At 46.2% G+C, this 24,246-nt stretch overlaps 1 protein-coding gene across 1 annotated transcript; it reads right to left on the bottom strand.

Annotated features, from left to right (window-relative positions):
* Positions 1-1,709: 1,709 nt before the first annotated feature.
* Positions 1,710-23,167, bottom strand: LOC144168971 (L-sorbose 1-dehydrogenase-like). Its single transcript, XM_077697976.1, has 5 exons — positions 23,020-23,167; positions 20,039-20,199; positions 9,208-9,385; positions 5,571-5,793; positions 1,710-1,876 (listed from the first exon to the last, which is right to left on the bottom strand). Exons 1-5 carry the CDS (start codon positions 23,087-23,089, stop codon positions 1,720-1,722), a joined length of 789 nt encoding a protein of 262 aa, XP_077554102.1. The 5' UTR covers positions 23,090-23,167; the 3' UTR covers positions 1,710-1,719.
* Between the last annotated feature and the right edge of the window lie 1,079 nt (positions 23,168-24,246).

The following is a 24,246-nucleotide window of genomic DNA, read 5'->3' as shown; positions in this document are numbered from 1 at the left end:
GAGTGCTTTTTAGTACGGGCTGCTTTCTAGCTCGAGGAGTTAGAAAACGAGCGTCCCTATGTTTCAGTACCGAGACTACATGAAATGACGACGACGACCGGAGACACCGACCATCCGAGCCAATAAGGGGACTTCATCACTCAGAAACGCGCATTCGCACGCAGCGCAATAAACCAAGAAAACGGCGCAAAAATTACCGATTTTTTAACTGCACCTTGTTGAGTGCTGTGGTTAAACCGACGAAACGGAGGTCAAAGCTACCAAGTAGGATTACAATGGGTCAACTGAAGTTTCTGGCTCTTAACAATCCGCAAGTTATATCAATGTTTGTTGTACTTTTAACGCATCCTAGCTGGTTCAACAACCTACTCCTGAACTCTCCATAACGCTTCCTCCGAAACCCATAGAAATGGGTTGACTCGCATAAAACTGTTCGTTTGACGGCTTTCAGTTCAAGGGTTCCGAATTGCCGTTTGTGGTGGTGAACATTCATTGGTGGCTGGAAAGCTGTGGTCTCCACTGATGTAAAAAGGGACAGTCGCTGAGTGACGGCATGAGGTCCACGTTGTTGAGTCTATATATTGCCGCGAACCATGCATTGGGTTTGTTTATTTAGGCTTTGCTTTTGCCGCCCGGCTACACTGGTCTGTGCTATCTGTGTGCCAAGGAAAGCGCGTGTTACGTTCTTTATTTCTATGCCACACGTGTTATCTCTTTCTTTTTTGGTAGGGAGATTGTTTTGAACTAACGTCATCAGCCTAGAATAATCTTCTTTGATCTACAGGGTTCTTGATGTAATTCGACGGCTCGTGAAAAACTCGCAAATGCCCGCGGAGCAGACGCCGCGGCATTCTATTTACCGGCACTCGCCTGTGAACGTCACTTTGTTGACTGTTGCTTCGCCGCCTCTGTATTCTTTGAGTTATTAGGGGAGCACAAGCTTGCTCCAGTAAACTTGTTTTTCCTTCAAGACAACTGCGTCATCTTTGGGTTCGTGAAAATATTCTCTCCTGTAGTATATGTCGGTTGAGCCCACTATAAAACGTTGACGGTACCATTGCGGCCATGAAAGTTTTCATGCGAGTCGCTTGACAATAGATAACCAGGATACGTCAACAAATGCAGCTGGTATTACCTGAATCGTTTCACACAAGCAGCGGTGAAGATTCAACTATGCGAGCAAGTTCTCGGTACGTTTAAAGAAATTGAAGATGATGTTCTGCACAACAAATAGTAACGGTAATTGTTTTGTTGTTTTTTCACGTGTAGTGTGCAGCCTCTCATATTTCTCTTTTTATTTAATGTAAAAACGAGTTGCTGTGTTCCGGCAGTAAGATATGACCCTCCTCACATGTGTTGTCGCCGTAGGTACCTTAACAGGCATATTTCCGCAGACTAGTGCAGAGAACAATGTATTCTCATCATTGCCTATTTTCAGCGGTCCCATAGTTAATGTAGATTTTCGAGCTTGAAGCGGGCCTGCGGCATAAAGCACAAAAGTATTAGCAACATCCTTCCTTGCAGTAGCAGCCAAAGATAGCCGTCGAACTTGTATTCAAGAAATGCACAACTACTTTATGTTAAACGCTTAAATTATTTTTTGTGATCACTTCCACATGAAGGGCACTGTTGTGTTTAAGAGCAATATTCGGTAATTTTTTAATAAACCAGGCTGGTGATATAAGACAAGTCAACACTGAGGATGCGGGTCTTATATGTTTATTTTCTTGGGCCGGCAGAGTGCCGGTTGTCCTCTAATATCAAGGCTGCGGCTTTGCTGCCGATCATCATACATGGTGCGTTTGTGTGACCAGTCACAATGTCCGGCATGATGGACGCGTCCGCCACTCTCAGTCGGGTCACTCCGCCGCGGACCCTGTGTCGGCGAAACGTTGACCAGATCAGAGACAAGTAGGTGCTCGCAACGTGACAATTAAGTAACGAGAGCACCATCGATTCGCACCCGTAGCGTTTAGGTATATGCGCCAAGGAATGGCGAACGAACTCCGGTTCTTCTAGCTGTGTGCATAACCTAATAAAAATTTTAAACAAAATTTCATAGTTCTGGGTTTAGTGGTTATTCTTTGTTTCCATTTCCTGACAGCAATTTTAAGCTTCGTTCAGAAGCAGAGGGGAGTCGTAGACTTGTGAAATCTTCTGTGAACTCGCCAACTGATGAGGAGCCAGTCACAGTTCGGTCGTCGTTTTGTAACTTAGTAGATGCGACGCTGAAATGAGAATCTCTTGCCGGCGGCCCTGTCCTTCCTGCGGCGTCGTCGTCCGCGTCCGCACAGCTGCGTCTCTCCTCCGCTCACCCCTCTCCTCTCTCCGATAGCGAACACTCTCGCCCAACATCTGCGGGTGCGTGGCGCAGCGCACTCTCACTCCGCCGGTGGGTGGCGCTGCGCGCGGCGCCAGCGCGCTGTGCGCATGTGCAGCGCCCTCTCTCTCCGTGGTCTCCTCTCCTTCGTGCGCACTGCGCATACAAGCGGAGTGCCGCACTCCGGCCGATCTCTCAGTCGACGGTCGTCCGCGCTACGGCTGCTCTCTCTCTCTCTCTCTCTCTCTCTCTCTCTCTCTCTCTCTCTCGCATTACCCGACGATTGCTCACGCAGTTAGAGTAATCGACCCAACGGAAACGCACAATGGAACCCCCTTCAGCGTCGCATCACCAGGGTTCCCGCGAGGTGAGGTGGGCGTAATTTTTTTCCTGCTGTCAATCGAGACAAGTTTTGTACTGAAGGCACCTGAAAAACTAGGACCTCATAAAAAATTGTACTGGGGAAATTAAAAGGCTATTTTGGAACTTACGAATAGCTACTCACTAATCAATAAAAAACAGTTCTTAAAAATATGAACATTTATTCTAAGAGTTCACAGTGACCATGTCTTAAAATGAGCATGCACAGCCTTCACGTAGCCTCTACAGATATTGAAGATTTCCAGAAACAAGGGCCTGTGTTTCTTTTAGAGTGTGTTTTACATTCCAAAAACAGGAACCTTTAATCAAATACGACGAAGTAACCACTTCAGCTTTTGCGAAAGCGCAACTGAAAACCGAGTACCATACCTACTTGACATTGACAAACAGTTGACCGACCCACTGACCCACTGTAACCTACAGAGCCAATAACAAAAAAACAGAGTAATTACGTACATCGTGATATATATTGTAGTGCCATGAAAAGAATAACCAGCGGAAATGTTCACAAAAAAATGCTTTGAATTCAGTGGGAGAGATGAACACGATTTTGATCCTATTATTTGGTAAAGTCAATTGCGTCGTCATAAACCACCTTCAACTGCTGCTCTAGGGGCAACGTCGTGTATAAACAGTGGCTATGAACATAATCTACGGTATTTTAATTAGAGGGAGTCTGTTCGAGAAGACTGCAAAGGCAAGGTTAATTAAATCCTTATTTTTACAGCAAATACTTTCATAGAGAGAATGCTGTGCAAACTAAAGTCATTTAAGGTCTGCAGTGCTGCGGTCCCGATGGAAAAACACAAAAACAGTAGGGCGAAAGCCAAGACATTCAAGATTGAACTGAGTTTGGGAGGCTGAGGCTGTTATTGTGGCGGCGCAAAGAAAAATGAAGCGAGAGCGCTGCAGCAGCCCACAACACTATGCAAGGCTCCGGCGCGATGTCTTCAAGAACGGTGCTGTTATGAGAAAGGGGACTTGGTGTGCGCGTTACAGGAGCGCCTAAGTGTACGCGGCCCGTTCCGCAGCGGGACGATCGGCCGTAGCCAAGTACCGTACGCCCGTTATGTTGCAGAGTTTATTCATAAAGCAGGCAAACGTTGCTTTGCCATAGTAAGACAATCTACACCAAGTGCGTCGCGTCTTGATCCGGAGGGTCAGTCATCTTTTTTCTGCACTGCTGTTCCAAAGCCATGACAAGGAACGCAAGTGCCATCGGATATGAGTGCTAAAAGGTCAAACTCTTAGGCTTCATACAACTTCTACGCGATTGTGTTTGGGACTTATATATTTTGTGTGGCATCCATAATACGTTCAGAGAGAGAAGAGAGAGAAGGCTTTTTATTTAAGTAACAAAGCTTTACCGGTGTTTAAAATCGCTTACATGCTTCTTTGCTGGGGATTGGGGATGTACAAAAAAAGGCTCCAGGAGTAGTCGGACAGAAAGAAAAAGAAACACTGACGTGGGCTTGGCGTTCGAGTGCGCTCTATCTTTTTAGCTTGCGCCACTGAATTCGCAATTTCTAAATGAGGCCAATGTTGTCCAAATAGCAGACCACATTTTGAGATCTTGGAGCTGCTTCGATGGGCAAGCCATTGGGCCTTGAATAATATTGAGATACCCGTCCTTGTTCTATGAGCTTAATGTCGTGAAATAACTGCGATCTTGGGGTTAAGTAGGCTCAGACAGTTTCTATTAAATTATGTTCAACTGTAGCCGTAGATGAACAGTTGTCGCCGTACGTGTTTGTCGGTAGTCCAAGGTGAAAGAGGTAAACGTTAATGTAAGCAGAATTCATGTGTCAGCGATGTTTAAAAGTTTTCAGGCTAAGATGAAGCTATATTGGAAGTCCCGAGAAATGAAGGTATTGGTAGAAAGGTGCGTTTCGTGTGTGCTCCAAGATCAACGTGATTTTGGAGCCATCTTGACGGGAAACCATCTTGGGCGAAGGTTACCCGTGGTAAAGACGCAGCACCACAAGCTTCGTGACAGACTCCCCTATAATTGATAGCCCTGTTACAACGGCGCTTCAAAGACCTTTGAACCAAATGTAACTTGACTCAAATGCCGTCTTTGAGCTACTACAAGACTTTTCTCAAGAACGCTGGATTGAAACGCCATATGAGTCTTACATAATGTGATCTAGTTTAAAGACGACGACGCAGAAGCAAAGAAGCCAGAATACAAGGGATGAGCGAGGCCAGTGACATCATCTTCCTCAACCGAATCACCAGCGCCAGGTCGCAATAACCTGGTTTTCGTGTAACCCACTTTGCTGCTTTCTTGTCTTTGACAGAGTCCCAGGAGCCCCCTACCAACCTTTGAGGTTCTCAAGGACTTTGAAAGGGGAACGTTCGTAATCTCGGGCGCAGTTCCTTCAAGTCACATGTACAAAAATAGTTATTTACAAGTAAAACTTCGTTTTCAGTAAAAACGCGCTTAATACGTTTTCACTTGTTTTTTTGTACTGTTACTCAGTCTACAATTAAAAGGTAACTTTGGACACTGTTCACTGGATGTGCTGAAAACGGTACAACAAACTCTCTTTGGAAGCCGTACTGCCGATGGAATATTGCGCATGTTTGTAGGTTCTGATCAATTTATCACGCACAGTAGTATATTTTTTTGATCAAGTCATCTTTAAAATTAGGTTTTTAAGCTATGTGAAACGGAAGACGGCAGCAGTTGTGACAATAAAACATGGCGGATGAACACGGCAACTTTAATCTGCCCCCGGAAATCATCATGTAGATCGGCGGAACATCTTCACGTCAAATGGCGTTTGAAATTTCAATGTCCATGTGACCTGAATGTACTTTCAAACGCCCGTGTAGCAGTGGTATTGGATGCTTTAATTTCTCTTACCTGAGGCGTTCATCGACTACTGCGCCCGAATGCGAGCCCATTGGCGCCGTGCAGCATGCGTGATGGGTGGACTGTCCGGTGTGGCGAAACAGGCATTCGAAATATGCCAGGCTCCAAAGGGCCCCGCTATAGGCGCAAGGTGGAAACGCCACGTTCCAGGGGCTGGCATCAATGCTCCGCATGGCCTTTGTGCTAAACAGTTTCTCGAAGAATACTTTCATCCCTGCAGAACCGCGCAGAAACGCCATAACTCTAGGAGCGCCCAGAAACGTAATACGTATTACTATTCCATTTAGCAGTTATTACCTGTTTTCATTAGTAGGGTAGAAAATGGCTAACCCTTTTGTAAAGCTCTAAAGGCAACGGCAAACTAAACGTGCCGGTGGTGTTGTGTGCTTAAGACACCATAAAACGTATTATTAGCAAGAAGGTTTTCTTGGTACTCCAGAAAAAATGTTGCAAATATTGTTTACGTTACCATCGCAGCGCTCGCAGTATAGGCCTAAAATGTCACATGGCTATAAAATCACACAATGAACTACAATGACGACTTCAGCGAGAGCGGCGTCTAAATTGTAGCTAAAAAGCCACGCCATCGAAAAGGTAAATGCGACATCGAAAATATAAGCCAATACAGTATAATTTAAGCTTTATGAAAATATTGGATCCAAAAGAATGAATGTATTTTGGTAGATTCATAAAATGATATATTACTTCAATAAGCAACTGAACTGTGCAGTATTTAGGCCTCTAAATATTTATAGCGCATACAACACTGATAGAAAAGAGCAGGGACCCCCTTTTCTTCGGTGTTCTTGTGGCATGCGCTTTGAAGCTCTCCGGATTGTCACACGAACTTGCCCAGGAATCCGTACTCGTTAATAGCAGGGGTTGAACAAAACCCAATTTCTGGAGGATGAGAAGGAGTATACATGTATCGAAGCAGCAGTGCTCGCAGTGGGCGGAGTCCTTAGTTCACGGCCCCGGTTGATCTAGAAGCCGCCATCGCCTGATTCACCAGCCAAGGTGGGCCTTAATGTGTGAGTGTGTCAGCTCCCTATCCCACTGCTCGTAACTGGGGTTGGGGATAGCATCGAGTGCCGTGTTCCGTTGACCGCGCACACCATGTGGTGGAATGGGCAGGCTCTCCAAAATATGGGCGCGTAGAGGTTTAAAGATTAGGAACATGGCTTGTAGGCGGATGGATAGAGAAAAAGTGTTCGACCCTGTCAGCGCTTTCTCATGCTCTTTGCGGAGGGAGTTGTGGCGCGGTGGATACATCTTGTGAATGAGTCTATAAGGTTGGGTTATGACCTTTAATATCAGTAGCGGTTATTCCGCACTCTGTGACCGTGCTGTGGGTGTGGAAAGCTATTTTTGTCGGGCAGTCGTGTGGGAGACGAGGTTTCCATGGAGACTGGACCGAGCGGGTGCCAAAACGAAGGTGACCTTTCGCTAGGGTGGCCGTTGTAGAAGGGTCAGTGCTCGTATTGAGAAGCCTTCCGTACACGAAGGATCTACAAGCCTATTCAGAATCGGTGATGATGTTGGTTGGGTCGGTGTGCTCGATGGCTAGTTCTACCACGTTTCTTCCGCTTTCAACGTGGTCGTGTGGCGGAGAGTTAGGATCGCCAGGGTATCTTTTAGGTTGGTGACGACAGCCGTCATAGTATGTGGACGACCGTGGTCAGCACGTCCATGTTGACCACTTGCTTGACTGAGGCGTACTTTCACTGTAGCTCTTGATCTTCTCTGTTGCCCTGGTCATTGCCCTGGTCGTTGCTTCAAGATTTGCCGCACAATTCTCAGATGTTGTGTAAGACGTACTGTTGAGCAGATACGTTGGCTTGGGCTTATATTTATTTATGCGTTACGTTTTTATAACATCAGCCCAGAGGTCTGCGCCGTCCTGTATTTTTTCTTTTGTTGTGTATTTGACAACTGCACGACGTTCAAAGTGTTCAGCGGATAATGGAGTCAGGTCGATTGACAATGCTAGAGAATGTACTGTGCACTACATTAATGTTTGTTCATTTAAGGAATGAAAAACAAAACTCGTTTTGTTTGCCTTTGAATCAGCAGTTCTTTGACCCGCCCTAAAACGGAAAAAAAATTTATCCGAAGCTTCAACCTCATAACAGAGGTTTCTGGCCGCCGCTTGGAAGAACAGCCATTGGTGAACCATATTGTGAACCGTAACGTTACCATAAAACTTCGATGAGGGATGGTAATGCCCTAAGGCGGGTATGCCATTGATGGTTTCTAGAAATAGTGGAAAAAGTGAATGTAAGGAGCTCTTTACTGAGCCAAATAGTAGTTTGGGTAAGTGAGTAACACGAACGTAGAGCATGTTTGTCTTGCTTTGGGTTGAGGGTCGTTCGCACAGTACATAGTGTAGGCGTGCAGATTTCATCTTGCCATTTAGTATTTCGTTCACTTCTCCTGTCCTGTCGTGTTTCTGTGGAATAAGATGGTCTTTGTGTAAGAGAGAAAGGCTATCTGTCTTTGGGTTGTTTATTTTGCGCACGTCAGTAACACCAAATGTTGAATTCTCATCATACCCTTCTTCGCTGCTGACTTTTCGTTAGTTTTATTTGCGGCACGCTTGCGCACTATCCGGTTTGTCTATGTAGATATATTTTGTAGAAGTGTTATGCATTTTTTCCGTTAGAGTTGCACGCACCTCTAGGAATAAAAATGTGTATGCTACTAAAGTAAAGAGCTCTTTCTGGATTGCTGTGGCGCATGGCCATTCATAGGACAATATGTGTACCCAAGTGTTTGAATAATGCGAACTTCTATCCAATCATTTGTGTTTCCCTAATAGCGCCAAACAGCATAGTTGGGGAAAAAGACACGCCAAAAGACCAACTGCTACCACTGGCCAGCTGACTTTTGTGTCCGCATGCTTGCCATAGAAATTTCAAGCGTGCGTGTCGATTGCCTGCGTGTAAATGCAAGAGTCATGCCGTACGCCGTTTGAGCGAATTACACTACAGGTGAAGTTGAAGGTCTAACTGAGGGCTCTGCACAGCATGCCTACGCGTTTCCTCGGAAATGTCGTGCTAAAATCGTAGAAGAATCCCTATTTGCAACACTGCGATTCGCAAGTCCGCGGCTCCAATAATTGTAGGTCTGCGTTTCCGTACGACACATTTCGCGAGTACAGTGAAAGCATAACCCGGAAATTGCCTTTTCTGTCGACATAGGCGACATCAGGTCCGCTACCACTCCGAGGCAGTGCATGAATACTTTCACAAGGTTACGAACTGCTCCTGGCACAAGAGAAAATACCCACTGTGTTCATATACTGTAACTCCATGAGAATGAGCCGTAACAAGAAACTTCTTGCTGGAGGTAATTGTATAACTTCTTTGTTGTAGGGCGCATTCTTATGTGCGTGAGCTGTCATTAAGATGGTGTTCCTTACCTGCTGCTGAAACTTAGATTGAAGGCTAAAATTTGGCAATCTATAAAACTGTCATGCCAGTTGGTGCCTGCGATTTACATCATTGTAGTTTAAAACCCCGCTTCAGAAGTATGTAATTTGAGATGTCTCTGTATTTGGCACTCATCAGCAGATTCCCCGTCGTAATCGTTCATTGACGACTTCTAGCATACCAAATTAGGAACATGCCTTGTGCAGCCGCCTTGACATCGTCGGGATGCTGGAAGAAGTGAGGGTCGATGTCTGGGTAATCGGTAGGGTTTGCAGACCGCAACCTGATTTCTCCTCGTGACTTCGGTCTGTTGTGAACCACGGCCACTTGAAATCCAGGCTTGTTGTTCATAAGACCGAGGTAACTGTCATACGACTGAAAAGAAACAGCTGATGTTAATATATCAGACAATATCTACACTGAACAACGAAATCCGCCCTTGACCTCCGTACAGATGGGTAACCAGTGCAGCTGTAACTTGCGGATCCACCCGCACCGCCAGACCCTGCCCGCCGCGGTCGCTTTTTATTTATTTATTTTACCCTCAGGGCATACAGCATTGAGCAGTGCTTCACGCTCAATTTTTCTTTCAGAACACCGAGCAGTACGTCACGCTGTATTTCGCGGCACTCGCATTCTGCGGCGACAGAGACGGTTTTTTGCTCTCTTCGATGCGCCATTCCCACTCAAGAAGGGTCGGTAGATGAGAGAGTGCAGGTGCGTCATGTATAAACCCAGCCGATCTCTCTCCCGTTACTTCTAACCCCTCTACAGGATGATTTTTTGCGCATCCGCATAGAGTTGTGCCGGAGGAGTTTTCTGCATACACGGGGCCACCAAATGTTTCCTTTGCCTAGCCATATAAAGCTATGCTTTATTATTGTTTTTTCTATTGGTGGTACAGCGATACGTTTTTCAGCAGATAGGCCCCATGGGGAGCTTCTGTAATAAGCCACCATAACAAACCAAGAAGGAGCGACTGGGCCTTCGTAAGCTTTGCTGATGACTAAGAATAAGATCTTGCGGGAGCGCACGCCGATACAGAGGGATAGTAGGCATACATGATGGTGACGTCGATGATAGGGTAATTACAGCAACAATTCGACATTATATCAGGCCACTGATCATCGGAGTTAGTCGGCTTTAGGCAAAGATCGTGCTAAGTGAACGCTCACAGTGCAGTGCAGACTTTATATGGACAATCTTCCCCTCCCCTTTTTCCCCGTGTCCCACACCAGGGCCTATTGGCCTCCTCCTGTAATAAAGTCATCCATTCCATTCCATTTCACACCATTCCGTTTGGGAGACGTGACGTGCAGGCACTGAGGTCTGCGGACGTTGATTTGCAAGTCTCAGGCCTCGGTGAGAATTCGATGCTGCGGAATGGGCACCCGGCGTGACTTCAAATTCGACTAAAGACAACCGCAGTAGCTGGGAAGCAAAACATCCACTTTTTTGCTGTCTTTGCGATACAGTCGGGTCTTCAGCAGTCTTCCAGGCGTCGTAGCAGTCATGTTGAAAGTCAGCGACAGCACGAATGTCACTTGGTTCCTGGAAATGTTTTAGAAATTCAAGTGCGCCTTTGTAGAGGTGCTGATGCTCTTCAGAAAAACTTCTGCGAAATTGCAATTTACTTGGTTTGAAGCGCACAATGGTTCTTGTGAGAGAAACATCACGGGCGAGAAGCGAGCTCTTGACATTGTTCACTGTAGCTTCGGTGTAAGAAACAGCAACGTGATATTCTGGCGACGTGGCAGAGTGACGTGATCCTCGGTGATTGTGGGATAATTACCTTGTTTAAAGCTGTGATTTCGCGTTAAAGCGTAATCGACAAAAAGACTTACGCACTTAGTTACGATTAAACTATTGGGCCGTTGTCAGAAAGGCCCGAATCAGTTGGGGAGTATGGTGAATTAAGCATGGTATGGCGCCGCTTGTGGTGGAGCGCAAAGAACACGCCGCTCTTGGCGTGACTTCATTGCCGCCTGCCGGATCGATCTACTACCCCCCCCCCCCCCCCCCCAACTTCTCGTGTCTTCAGCTTCAACACGGATTTGGTGCTCATCTCTAGTAGTCAGCTTCTCTGCCTATCAGTGCCATAATGAACATCGACAAATAGCTTTATTAGGATATCGCAGCCTTCGCGTTTTGGGTGCTTCGCAGAGTGGTGTCACGGTTAGTGCACGTACACGGCGCTTGCAATGCGCTGTCGTCGTCATGAATATCTTGTTCAGGATGTCAGGTAATGTCAGGAATCCGCCATGCTGTGATGCTTTCGTTGTTCAGGCGTAATTTCAGGGATGAAACAGGCTGTAGGGCTGTAGGCGCGTCGAGGGTCTTAGTCTTCTGGGCATTGGTTGCGACGTTGGAAAGTTGAAGTTTCTTCCCCTAAAAAAAGTTTAGTTTCCGACGCTGCTGCGTTCGCTTTCTCGCACGTGATCTAGCACCCTTCCACGCGTGAAGCCGGTATTGCTGATGCGGGTGGCCCGTACGGACATGGTGCTTGGGCACACTTCTAAAATACTCGGCATGAACTAGCCGGAGAAAGCTATTCGCTGATCTCGTTCGGACGCTGCCCTAGAAGGAGGAATGGGGTGTCCACCAAGAGACCTAAACAATTGAGTTGCCTGTAGGGGCGGCAGCAGCAAAATTGGCCGGCTTCTTTGCAGTAGTAGCACAGCAGGTGATGATCAGGAGTTCGCTACACGTCGGTCTTTAAGAGAGGAGGGTTCTGGACTAGTGGTGGTCGGGCGGGAGAGGTGAGAGGTTGGAAGGCGGTTACGCGGGGTGTACAGTCGACGGACGAGGTAAGGGCGGGATAACGATTGACAGTGGTTTACGGAAAAGTGTAGGGCTGTCGGCGTGTTCCCTGATTAGTAGAGTTAGCTAGTGCATATTGCATTACCTCACTGATTAAATCGGGTAGAGCTGCGGCTACAAGTTGCGGTGTGATTAGGAAGAGTTTCCGCAGTTCCTATTGAACTATGGCGAGGATTTTTTCCAGTGAAGTGTCCGTTACTCCGCCGGTGTCGAAAGGATTCGCCGGAAGATTGTGTTGTCTTTCCGGGCGTACCGCCTCGAGTATACTTAGAGGATCGCCACCGATATGGCGTGCACTGACAACTTATCGACGTTTGTTTGTGAGCTACAAGCGACGCCATAGAACTTCTCGTGTTTTAACCCACGGATTAAGAAGATCAGCTTCTTTTCATATATCATATTATGGTTAGGACGTCGGAAGAGCAACTTGATTTCTTCAACCAGTATTACGATCCCATTCATTTGAGCGTTGTGTGGATTTGCTTGGGTGTTGCGTGAAAAAAGAGTGCAGACCGCATCCTGCGTAAAAGAATGTGAGACGTTTTAAGAACGCATCTTGAATGGCCAGTTCTTCGGGGTGTTTTCATGAATTTCAAATTATATAGGACAGCGTCTTAAATGAAAACAACACTAACTTTAAACTACGTTGTTGGGCTAGTTGGTCGATCATTATTAACAGATGTATAGCGCAAAATAGACAAAGGACAAAGAACGCACAAGGACGAAGCGCTAACTTGCAACTACTGGTTTATTGAAACACGCACACAATTATAACAACAGCGTACATGATAACAGACAACCTACGCGACACATATCAGAAAAAAATTGATACCCCACTACTGAATCTTATCGCCCCCTTCCCGAGCCACGGGCTTCCCAATAAGCAATCTCTTTTGCCGATAAAACAATTGATGCTCTACTAATGCATCTGTCTCTGGCTTTGTGGATTTTTGGCGCTTCCACTATTTCTCTGGTCGTTTGGTTCTTGCTTTTGAACAAAATCTTGCACTCTGAAAACAAAGGCACGCATCCACAATCGCGACAGTGCTGCCCAATGTGGCCCTGTTTCTGCCGCATGTTATAGTTGTGCTCCCTCAACCTGCAGTTTATGCATCGACCGGTTTGGCCTATGTATTGCTTGCCACGCCGAGTCGGAAAGGAAAAAAAATGCAGCCTGGATTTACTTTTTGCAGCCAAAACACACAAAGTGAGAACGCCCCTCCGAGTAATAGTATCAGAGACGGGTGCTTGGCAGAAGTCAGTAGCGCTCTTTTTACAGGTTGTGGTGGCGGTGGGAGAGGCTCAACAAACTAAGTTGCGAAGATCCGTACGTGATTAGAAATTCTGAAGAAGTGATTGATACTTTAAAATGTAATGAGGAGAAAAGTTTATCAGCTTTTTCAGTCGATATTAAGGACCTATTTTACTCGTTGCCTCATGCTGGCATTCTTCGTTGTGTTGAATATGCCATTGACAGGTATGGAGATGTTGCCTTCCAAACTGCCTCTGGGATCAGTGTAGCTGGTTTTTTAGAACTTTTAGATGTCTATCTTAATAGCACCTACGCGGAATGGGACCATGGCACCTACCTGCAAAGAAAAGGAATTTGTATAGGTTCTTGCATTGCCTCTGCCATTAGCGATCTGTACCTTGGATCATGTAGCAACGCTATGTACAACGACTTGGGTGATCCTCGAATTGTTAATGTTTTTAGATATGTCGACGAATTTTTAGTACTGATTGACGCAGCCGACGGGCAAGTTGAAAGATTTTTAATACCATTTTATGTGTTTTTAGTCAATATCTTAGCCCTCTTACTTTAACGCACGAGTTTCCCGAAGAAAACAGTATAAAATTTCTAGATCATAGGATCCGTTTTTACCAAGACCATATTTGCTGGCTGTACGAACCGCGTGCCCAGAAGGCCCTTTTACCATTTAACTCTGCGCATTCGAAGCTTGTTAAGAGAGGTATTGTGGGGCTGTGCTTCAGCAACTCCCGAGAAAAATCATGCGCTCACACGATAAAAGAAAATTTTACTAAGCAAGAGGAACGTCTCTCTGAATGGGGGTATCCAAAACCTTTACTTATCTCAGTGTGTGAAGGGTTGGCCGCCAAACTTAAACATGACGCTAAAAACCAACGGCACGCACAAAACGCTGACGAACCACGTAATAAGAGAGTGGCAATACCATATTTGCACAGGATATCCCATAACATTAAAAAGATTGCGAAGCGCGCCAAGGTCGACGTTTTGTTTACCGCGCGAAATAAGCTATCGCGGCTCTGCAAACAGACGAATCCAGTTGGCCAAAAACCGAAAGGGTGCTCGATAAAGCACGAAAACCAGTTCGTACCATGCGCAGAAGGCGTGGTGTACTCCTTTCCGACTCGGTGTGGCAAGCAATACATAGGCCAAACCGGTCGATGCAGGTTGAGGGAGCACAACTATAACGTGCGGCACAAACAGGGCCACATTGGGCAGCACTGCGTGCCTTTGTTTTCACAGTGCAAGATTTTGTTCAAAAGAAAGAACCAAACGACCAGGAAAATAGTAAGAACCAAACGACCAGGAAAATAGTGGAAGTGCTAGAAATCCACAAAGCCCGAGACGGATGCATTAGTCGAGCATCAATTGCTTTATCGGCAAAAGAGATTGCTTATTTGGAAGCCCGTGGCTCGGGAAGGGGGCGGTAAGATTGCTTAGTGGGGTATCAAATTTTTTTCTTGTTTCTGATATGTGTCACGTAGGTTGTCTGTTATTTTGTACGCTGTTGTTATAAATGTGTGCTTCTTTCAATAAACCAGTAGTTGCAAGTTACCGCTTCGTCCTCGTGCATTTTTTGTCCTTCGTCTTATTTGCGCTATACATCTGTAATACTAACTCAGATGTTTTCTCTTTGTCCCACCGATAAAACATACGGACTCGTTGATAGCTGCAACAACTCTTCTGAATATACAGAAAATCATCATCGAAACGAAGGAGGCCTGCCTAAGAAGTCCCAGTTTCATGAGGGAGGAACTTGCAAAATTGGGCGTAGTCAGAATCTACACTTTCATCGTCGTTTGTTTCAGGTGACTGCATCTGTGGAGAAGACCTTGCAGTCGTTTGCTGGGAAGAGTATTATTTGCTTGGTCTCCGGCCGGCGATTCGGGTGCGTGTACATAGTACCTAGCCACATTTTAAGCGGCCAAATACTGCGCAAGGTTGTTTTAGTAAATAATGTTTGTGGGAGCGAACTTTTACCATTGAATAATATACATGAAACATTCAAGGATATCTGGTATAGGTAGGATTCGACTGAAGTGAATATTTCGCCTTGCATAGCTGGGTTGAAAAGAGCAGGCGTATGGCATGTTTGAAGTGTGTTCTGCTTGGCGTGGCAGTTGATTTTGGGAACCATGAGCAGCGATTAGGGTGCCGTGAAATACGAGGCGTTACGAGAAGCGTTTAACGTCTCCATTCCCCAGGCGAACTCAAGGTAAATCGCGCTACTCTCCGTGACGTCAGCAGCAATTAGTGGGAAGGTTGAGACCTAAGAGGACGCACGCTGTAGACATCTTCGTTGAAGGTGGGGGAAACCACTAGTTCGACAGTGTTCCACTAGTTCGCCAAGCAACACGCGGAACGGACTGCCTCCAGAGCAAGTAAACTAAGATCAACCTGGGTGTGGACCGGTTCAAAACAAAACGTGCCGCTAAGCCAGCCGAACCAATGAAACTCCTTAAGAGGCGATGATGCTCTTTAAAAGCGGCTGCAATGACCGAACGGCGTTGAAGAAGAATAATGCAAGCTCCACGCAAGTCGTCCGCAGCTGCAGAAGATAAGCGCCGTGGTTGAAGAGGCGGTTCCCTTTAACAATCCGAAAAGGATTACGAGACGCTGGCCGCCAGAGCCTGCTTGGAAAAACCAGCTTAGGGAGGACGATTCAGTCTGCTGCATCGACGTTGATTAGAGTCAAACCCGGCTATAACGAACCCGGATAGAGCGAATTATGCTATATATCGAACATAAAAAATTCAGTTACGGAAATACATGGGAAACATATTCCTTATAACGAAATGCACATCCGATATATCGAACTCCGCGGGCCTAGAATGGCCGCCGAAAGGCATGGTCTCGGAGCGGTGGATGAGATGTGGATTGGCCGCGACCACGGAGCAAGAGCCGCGACTGGGACATTGCGCCTTGCACGGAGCGACGCGGCGGCCGACACTTTCCGTAAGTATTTCCGAATGGTGGGACTTACGACGGAACCCGCCCAGTCAGCGAGTCCGGACCAAGACATGAGCATCGGTGAACTGTGGGAAGAGCTCGCCAACGTTGCCGATGATGTCGCGAGTGAAAGCCGTCCGATGCTTATAGTGAAGCGCTTTCGGCAGTCGATGTGCTCCGCCAATGCTTCCTCAATTTTGGAGAACGCAGACTCGTACTGCTCCAAACAATGTTTCGTGTAGAGAATGCTATGCTAGTAGTAGCCGCCAAAGCGAAAGTGAAAACAAAACTCACCGCTGTTTTTGCAAAGTAGGCAGTTAAGGCGGAAAGAAGCTTTATTAATTGCAATAAATGGATTATTTTGGGTATGGTTAATGGCTACTTTACTGTGTTCGTTTCTGCATGCGGGAATGGTAGAGTCAAGGAGGGGGGGGGGGGGCTACTGCGCAATGCGAACTCGTTACAATAAGGTCGTTATAGGCCGGTTCGGGTATATCGAACTATTGGATATATCGAACAAATCGCGGTGCACATTCCAGTTCTCTATAAACGGGTTTTACTGTAATACCCCACTTGCCCCACGACCATTGTATCCCAGATCTTGGGGCTTCATTTCCAAACACTGACCATCAATCCTTTTAATGAAGTGGTGTGTCAATTTGCGTCGTTGTGGGAGTAGTTTAACAGCACCGTACACACTAACCAGACTCCCAGTACGACGGAGAAGTTTCACGACTTTCGAAATTACCTGTTAGGTAGAGCAGACAGCTGCTGCACGCGCCACTCTCTGTTCCTTTCCTTTGCAGTGGTTCCTGATCGGGCAGACAGTGGTTTAATTATGGCCTTCTCTGGCATTGTTCTTGAAACATTCCAATACGTTGATGGTTTTGTTGTGTTTGACAGGGACCAAGGACGAGAGTGGCGCTACGTGTACTTTTTTTTAATTGTTCAAAGGGTATGCTTTGGGACCTAATGTACGTTCTTGCTGCAAAGTTTCAACGATCATCAGTTCGTCTATTTCAGAACGAGGTTCCAGAGGGATGATGTCTGCCGTATGTATAAGTCTAAATCAGAGAAACCACTTTCAAACAGTGTGTCTGGCTACTAGAAGGCCATGCACAACACCATAACTGTGTCGCTCATTTGGTCCCCATGGTGTTATTCAGGTCACCACGCAGGACCTGTTAGTTAGACCCAGAAGAGCTGGGTACCTCGAACGCATAATTTTGTGTACATGCAAAAACCTGGTCACGACTGTACAGGTTATGCATAAAAGCGAACGTACAGGTGCCGATTCGACAGGAGTAGGTAGGCCGTTGGTGCTTCGTTATGTTCACAAGGTGTCCCATGGGCTAATAAATAAAACGGCAGCATGCTACGCAGCTCGAACCATGTTCTATGCTTCGTAAAGCTGAACAAATTCGCCGCGTATCTGATGAGTGTGTTTCAAATGTCGCCTAAAGACAATAGTTGTCTGTTGCCCCTGCCACGTAACTAAATTCAAGTTTACCGCATTCCACTGCTCCACGATGACGCCCTTCTCAACGCGCGGTCCACGCGTAATCTACTCAAATCTTTCGTTACAGTTGAACAACTTAATGCCGCCAGGAGCTATAGCTTGTCCTCTCTGGCGACGCACGCATGCAGGCAACCATGTGAGTGCGCTGTCACTGATAACGTCGGGTTCTGTGGTATTATGTGTGTTGGATGTTACAAACTCTTCTTCCCCGAACGCAAAGTAATGCCTCGAGTCCAATGTGAGTGCGATTAATAAGATCTCTGTTGACACCACCTTTGATAATCGGGTTAAAACGGAGCAGGTGACGCAGGCCGGTATTTTTTTTTCTGCAGCGTGCAGGCGCAGTGGCACAATCCGCGCCATGTCCGTGGCGCAGCGGCCATGTCTGTGGCCGGTTCCCGTGTTGCCAACCGAAGAAATTGACAGCTAAACGTTTCAATGAACACCACCGACAGCAGGCGACGGATGTTTTACAGTGGATGTAGTACTTCATTTCAAGCATCATGTATCAGGAAAACTACACATATTCCTTATGCATTAATATTTTGCCTCGGATATGCGTATTATTATATTTACTCAACTACTTTGACAAGTACAGAAAAAGCTCGTTAATTAGAACATCGTTAATTCAAAATTACAGTTAACTGGCGCCCTGGACCCGGTACAGCCCTGTATATTTTATTGGGGAAAAACGTCCGATAATTGGAGAGTGTCGATATCCAGAACGGTTAATTGGAACAACGATTCCCTGGTTTCCAGCGCTCCTCACAGAAGTAGTTAGCCGAAAGTGATTACAATGTGTTGCAAATCCTAACCAAACCCAATTTACTAGTGATGGACAACAACGAACCAAAAAAACCAGAGGATAGCGCGCGCGCTACGCTGCTGCGACAGCTTATTTCGCTTCCGCAGCGGGCGCCGCCCCCGCGATGCCAGTGCCCGGCGCATTCCGTTGCAGGATGTCTTTGTGTCGCGGTCGCTGTGGAGTGTAGTAGCGCCTCATTTGCAATAACGAATCCAGGGGTGGCTTCGTTGTGTTCTGGCCACGCAATGTGGCGCGATGTGGATTCATTCTAGTGCCCGCCTGCTAATTCGAACTTCGCTTAATTCGAACGATTTTATGGTCCCCTTCCAGTTCCAATTAACGAGCTTTAACTGTATCAATATTGCCACTAGATTTATGTTCAGAAATGCAGTAGCCTATATAGATGTCTCATTCGACAACCGCGTTAATTTTTGCCCGGCGGCTGAATCGAGGGACCCACAGACAGGGAGATCAAAATTTCCGCGTCAAAGTTGTCTAAGAAAGGCTGTCGTCTTTAAAAGTTGTGCCCAAGGGTGGGCAGTCGCCTTCATCCGTTTTTCCGAAAGACGACCATGACCGGACGGGAGCGTGGGCGCTTTCACATTTAAAGAGATTCACGAAATAGGAAACAGCTGTTGTGTACAATATTCCTGTCTCCGGCAGGCGATACTACGTCGGACAGACGTGCAAGTGTTCAAATGTTAAATTAGGGGAGAAAGTTTCAGCAGCAAAAATACGAGTGTATTTGCAAATCGGAGGGGTTTGAAGCTCATGCCATGTTTTTCTGAAGTACGCGTGTTTGTAGTCACAAAGATACGCTAACTGGAGAAATCGTAGTCTTTCTATAGCATTGCTAGATGCGACATATGTGCAAGTTACGCCTTGGTCGCCTTCAAGTAGAGTGCAAAACGCAACCTCGCCGCTACAATATTGGGTACGAAGGAAAGACATAAGCTCTCGTTGGTGGCTTATGCTGATATGTACATGGTCATGCTTGTTTCTTGTGTAATTTTTTGCACCTCTTCGGTTTTACCACGCGCAGCCCTAATAAAGTTTCACCTGGTAATGCGATGTATATAAAACCTGTCGCTCGCGTCGTCTATTTATTCTTCTAAAGTGTTTAATGCTCCGTTTTCCCCTTGCACTGGTCTCATCATGGAAGTTGTGCCCCAGAGTTCAGCAAAAATAAGGGCCTGTTCGAAGCTGGCTTGCTCGGTGGCCCCCTTCGTTCCCCGAAGGCTGGCGGCGCAAAACAACAAACTCGCTTAACAGTGAGAAGGCACACTCTAAATGCTTAGTACAAGTGACAAGCGCGGAAATTTGCTTTAGATTGAGACAGGCAAACCAGGTATGGCAAAATAAATCAGAAAGGAATAGGAGTGGAGAAATTGCCGGCATACCACACAAGGCTAGGTCCACCCGTTAATTACCATCACCCCTTTCACCGCTACAAGGACCAACTGGACGCAAGTTGGATGCATGGAGGCAAAAAAAGCATTTCCATTCTAGCATCACCTTATAAAAAGGCAAGTTGTTTTTCGGCATTCTCAGGAAACATGTAATAAATCGGTGGGCACAGATGCACAACATCAATAACCTTCACCCGTGAAAGTTGCCTGCCTACCAGGTACAAGGCTGCCTAATGGTATGGTAGATTGTTTGCCATACCTCAGCAGAAAATCCATAGTTCTGCCACATTGTTCTCGCCAGCTGGTTTGCGGGTTGGCTTGACACAAGGATCACTTCAATGTCCGGGAGGTCGGGTCTTGGAGCGTAATCGGTGTGTAGAAACACCAATGCCTCCACGCCGGCTGGAATTGCCAGTGGTCCTGAAGAGATTTAGAAAAGTACTATACTTGTGAGCGCTGCTGACCAGCAGAACTTGCAGCATTTGGACGAGCGCGCTACGAAAGGTTCAGTTCAGCACATTTTTCGAAGGAAGAATGGTTTACTTGAGCTTTGTATATATTCAGACTGCTTAGGCGCGATAGTACAAGTGTTCCTTTAGAGTATGCCACCTGCGAAGGCAACATAGAACGCGTAAGCCCTGCAGTAACTGCACACATTGGTATTAGATAATGTCTGATGAATTTTTCCGGGACTCATTTCTTTAATCTCCGCTCGTTTGACGCATAAGGCAATAAAATGAGCATATAATAAAGATCTTTGAAGTTAAAGGGACTTTTAAAAGGATCAGTACGTGTTTTGCATGGACTTCCCGGGGTAACTAGGGTTCTCCTGTTGCATCTCGTTCGCTCTTAATACTGGAGAGCGAAGGAATTCTCTACTTTTGAACTATGAATTGTCTCTACGATGTTGCCGTTTTCTACTTATTCACAAATACTGTGGCATACTTATCATGTCTTTCACACTTTTTTGCCCGCAGTGTTACATCGTGTCCTCGGCATGCAATCTTCCACGCTAAATGTTCCTTACAAACGTTTTGTACCTAGTCTTCCGTTCCTTATTTTCCGCAGCTAATTGTCTGTATCTGATCTTCCGAGCCAAATCTTGTGTCTTGTATAGCCGACATCATCACAGCACCTCTGATTTGTCATGCACATATGCAGCCCATGTTACCCGCCGAGGTGGCCCAGTGGCTAAGGCGTTGTGTTGTCAAGCCAGTGAGCGTGGATTTGATTTCAGCCGGCATGGCTGCTTTTCTGATGGACGCAAAAAGAGAACACTCCAGTGTTCCAAGATTTCGGAGCAAGTTAAGCATCCCTGGCTGGCCAAAATTAACGGGAGCCTTCCAACTACGTCACCCCTTACAGCCCAGGTGCAGCTTTGGTGCTTTAAACCACATAAGCTGAACCTGCAGTCTACGTTCTTAAAAATCGCCACAACACTCCATTCTGTAGTCACAACACTCTATTTGCCGTTGGGGAGTCACGACACTTCAGTACGGAAAATAGTCGTGACCAAATGTGCAAATTTGGCGAATGACGATGCGCAGCATGCGATTAGAGCAAAAATAGTATCTGCACTATGAGTGCAGTTTGACGCCTTGCGGTGTTTTTATGGCTGAGATACGATGTTTTGCTCAAATCGCATGCTGGGACTCGTCATTCACCACATTTGCACATTTCTTCTTGTTTATTGGTCGTTCTTGAGTGTTGTGGAGGGGCCCACATACGGACATTTTTCAGTCAGTCGAATGTGCCCGAAAATAACTTCGCTACCATAAATTTGTGACTCTTTAAGTGATGTATTCGGAAAAAATGACTCAGCGATCAAAACTGAGCCACATTAACACGAACGATCATTGCAATTCCTTATCATTTACCATATTCTTGCAACAGGTGCAAAATCTTATAAACAGCATAAACTTTTAGAGAATAGTAAGCCTGGCTTTTAGCAATCGCGTTTTTCTTGGTTTAACTCTTCTTTTACGTATCAACACTTAGTCGTATTTTGTAGGAAATACCTAGTATTCGCCTGTAAAGACAATATTGACAGCGATTAGGCGATATTTTTCAGTGTTTGACATGTAGTAACGGTGGAAGTATTGCCAAAAAATTAGTTGAAAGCATAACAGTAGCCTCTGCGTGCTTCCGTATCGGTGTCCCAGAGCTGTTTTCTTGCGTCGGGCAGAGGGTCTCACCGAATGCCCGGTCAGAGCTGAGCTTTAGAGCAGCTGACAGCGCAGCAAACATTGCAGTGACTGGTGCACCGATACTGATTTTGTGCTTACGCTTGCAGCATTACCTACACCCTCCCTTCCCCTGAAGAGCACATCGTCCCGACGCGGCTGTACAGAAAATGTGTTACGCGTTGCATTCAGAAAGCGACGGGTACGTCCTAACAGTCAAAGTAAGGCTTCACGTTTGCAACATGAACCACGTCCGCGCGTCAAACTTGGCGAGATGATCAACACGCACGTTCTGGAGGTACCTAGTAGTTGACGGGACAAATACGTTCGCACTATCTTGTATGGCCCGAAGTAGAGTTTAATGAGCTTTTCGCATAGTCCACGGCGGCCTACAGGCGTTAAAAGTGAAACCTTGTGACCGTACCTAAAGCGCGCGTCACGTCGGCAAAGATCGTCATGGGCAGCGTCAAAGGACTGCTGAGTACTAATCCGGATGCTTGCTGTTGCCGAGCCTCCCCGGCGCACTGAGATAAAAGTTGGGCGTTTTCATCAGTGTACTAGTTGGGCAGGAGTGGCAGAATGGCATCCAAATTGTGGTGATTTGCCGGTCGCGAATTAGCTGAAAGGGAAAAAGCTCTGTAGTGTCCTGGACGGCGGTTTTTTATGCGAAGCTCATGAATGGCAAGACTTCGTCCTACGTTTGGTGTTCTGCGTCGCAGTATATTGCTAGCACATGTCAAATCGTCTTATTCAGGCGCTGGCGTGCGGTGTGGCGTAGTTTTGGGATTACTTGTTAGGCTTAACCGTAGTATATCTTGCATTATCTGGGCTGTGAAGACGGAGCCGCCGTCGTTGATTCCTAAAATGTCCTAATTTTTTTTGAAGGTATCGCCATGCTAGCGGCCACCAACGATAGAGAAGAAAAAGTGTTCTAGATCAAACCTTAAAATACTGATTAACGTTTACGTGATAAATAATGCGCCGTATTTTCTGGCCGCAAGCTTTTAACCGGCTCCGTTAAAACGCGTTATTTTGCTGTCATTTATGATGCTCTCACCGCTCTTGTGCCGGGCGTACTCTTCTTCATCTTTCCGGCTTTGGGGCTCTATTCCCACTGCAGAGCTCATTGTGACGGGAATCCCCGGGAACAGGATTACATGATCCTGGAGGTTCCTCCCCACCGGAAGATCTGCAATCACAGGAATCTGAAGACCCAGGGAAGCATCAGTAGGGTTGTGGAATAATACATCAGCCAAACATTTTTTTTAAATGTTTGGTGATGTACTATATGTAAGTAGGACATAAATGGTGCAAAGACAGCAGAAATATCAGACCTATAAGTATAGCAGTAGTACACAAAGTACCTTTCTGGGTACCAAATACTCCACCAGGAAATGACGCTCTTATGCACATAGTACCCCAGCAAACCACGTTACGTCGTGCAGATATCCCGGAGACGTCAGCAATCGACATTGCAGATGTCCAGGAGACGTACCGTTGGGGTCGGAGTTACATATACTCAACGTTGCTACAACCGCAAAAAACCCATCCAAATAACGCGAAGGATAACGTCCAGTAGACGTCTCCTGGTACTTTTATACGCTGTTTACGGGATGTTACTTTAGTGGTACGTCTTATGGATGTTGTCGTGGTACGCATGCAAGACGTATATAGATGTCTGTTCTACATTGGTTTTCTGTCTTTGGCACAAGCATTAGTTTTTTATATTCATGACTTGTGTACGTTAGTATGATATTGTTGAGATGAACCTGTATGCCTGAAATTTACATTCTTTATACATTATTTCGAAGTTTGGCCAGCCCCCTTTCCAAGGTTGCCTCCGTGTTGTGGGCATTTATACCTCAAATACATGTCTTACTAGCTATTCAGCACTGTTTGCTGTTACTTGTCACCTGGTTTCTGGATTAATGTGTTTCCACTTTTGAAGTGCTGCATACTGCATGAAGTCTCATATGTGAAGTGCCAAGCTGACCACACACTCTCGCAGAAGCACACGAAGCACAGCTCTAAACAAGAAATGTCGCATCGAAAACAAGAAGCAGTAAGTAACAGCAAACCAGTCCTGATCAGCACAAGCGCCCTGGACACTAAGGCAACCACAGTGGCGTTATCGAATTGTACCATACAGCACGGCTGTACAGACCTTCTGCAGATAAACTATCACAGAAACAATTCAAAAATTAATCTAATTAAAATGACAGTCTCCCATCCTATCTGTAAGTACCTGCAGCTGGGTAGTAAGAACGCTTTCAAAGCACACATA

This window comes from Haemaphysalis longicornis, unplaced genomic scaffold (genome assembly GCF_048455015.1).
Source record: "Haemaphysalis longicornis isolate Haplotype H1 unplaced genomic scaffold, Haemaphysalis longicornis Haplotype H1 scaffold_2, whole genome shotgun sequence".
NCBI classification, from domain to species: Eukaryota; Metazoa; Arthropoda; class Arachnida; order Ixodida; family Ixodidae; genus Haemaphysalis; species Haemaphysalis longicornis.
This window is presented reverse-complemented; position numbering and strand designations above follow the sequence as displayed.

What these genes read in the sequence shown, in the direction of transcription:
- LOC144168971 (XM_077697976.1), bottom strand. Translation starts at nt 23,089, where the DNA reads ATGAGCTCTGCAGTGGGAATAGAGCCCCAAAGCCGGAAAGATGAAGAA. An exon ending in ACTATGGATTTTCTGCTGAG is followed by an intron (nt 9,386 to 20,038) that starts GTATGGCAAACA and finishes GTTTCTTTTCAG; the next exon opens with TCGTATGACAGTTACCTCGG. An exon ending in GTAGTCGATGAACGCCTCAG is followed by an intron (nt 1,877 to 5,570) that starts GTAAGAGAAATT and finishes TCGCCGACACAG; the next exon opens with GGTCCGCGGCGGAGTGACCC.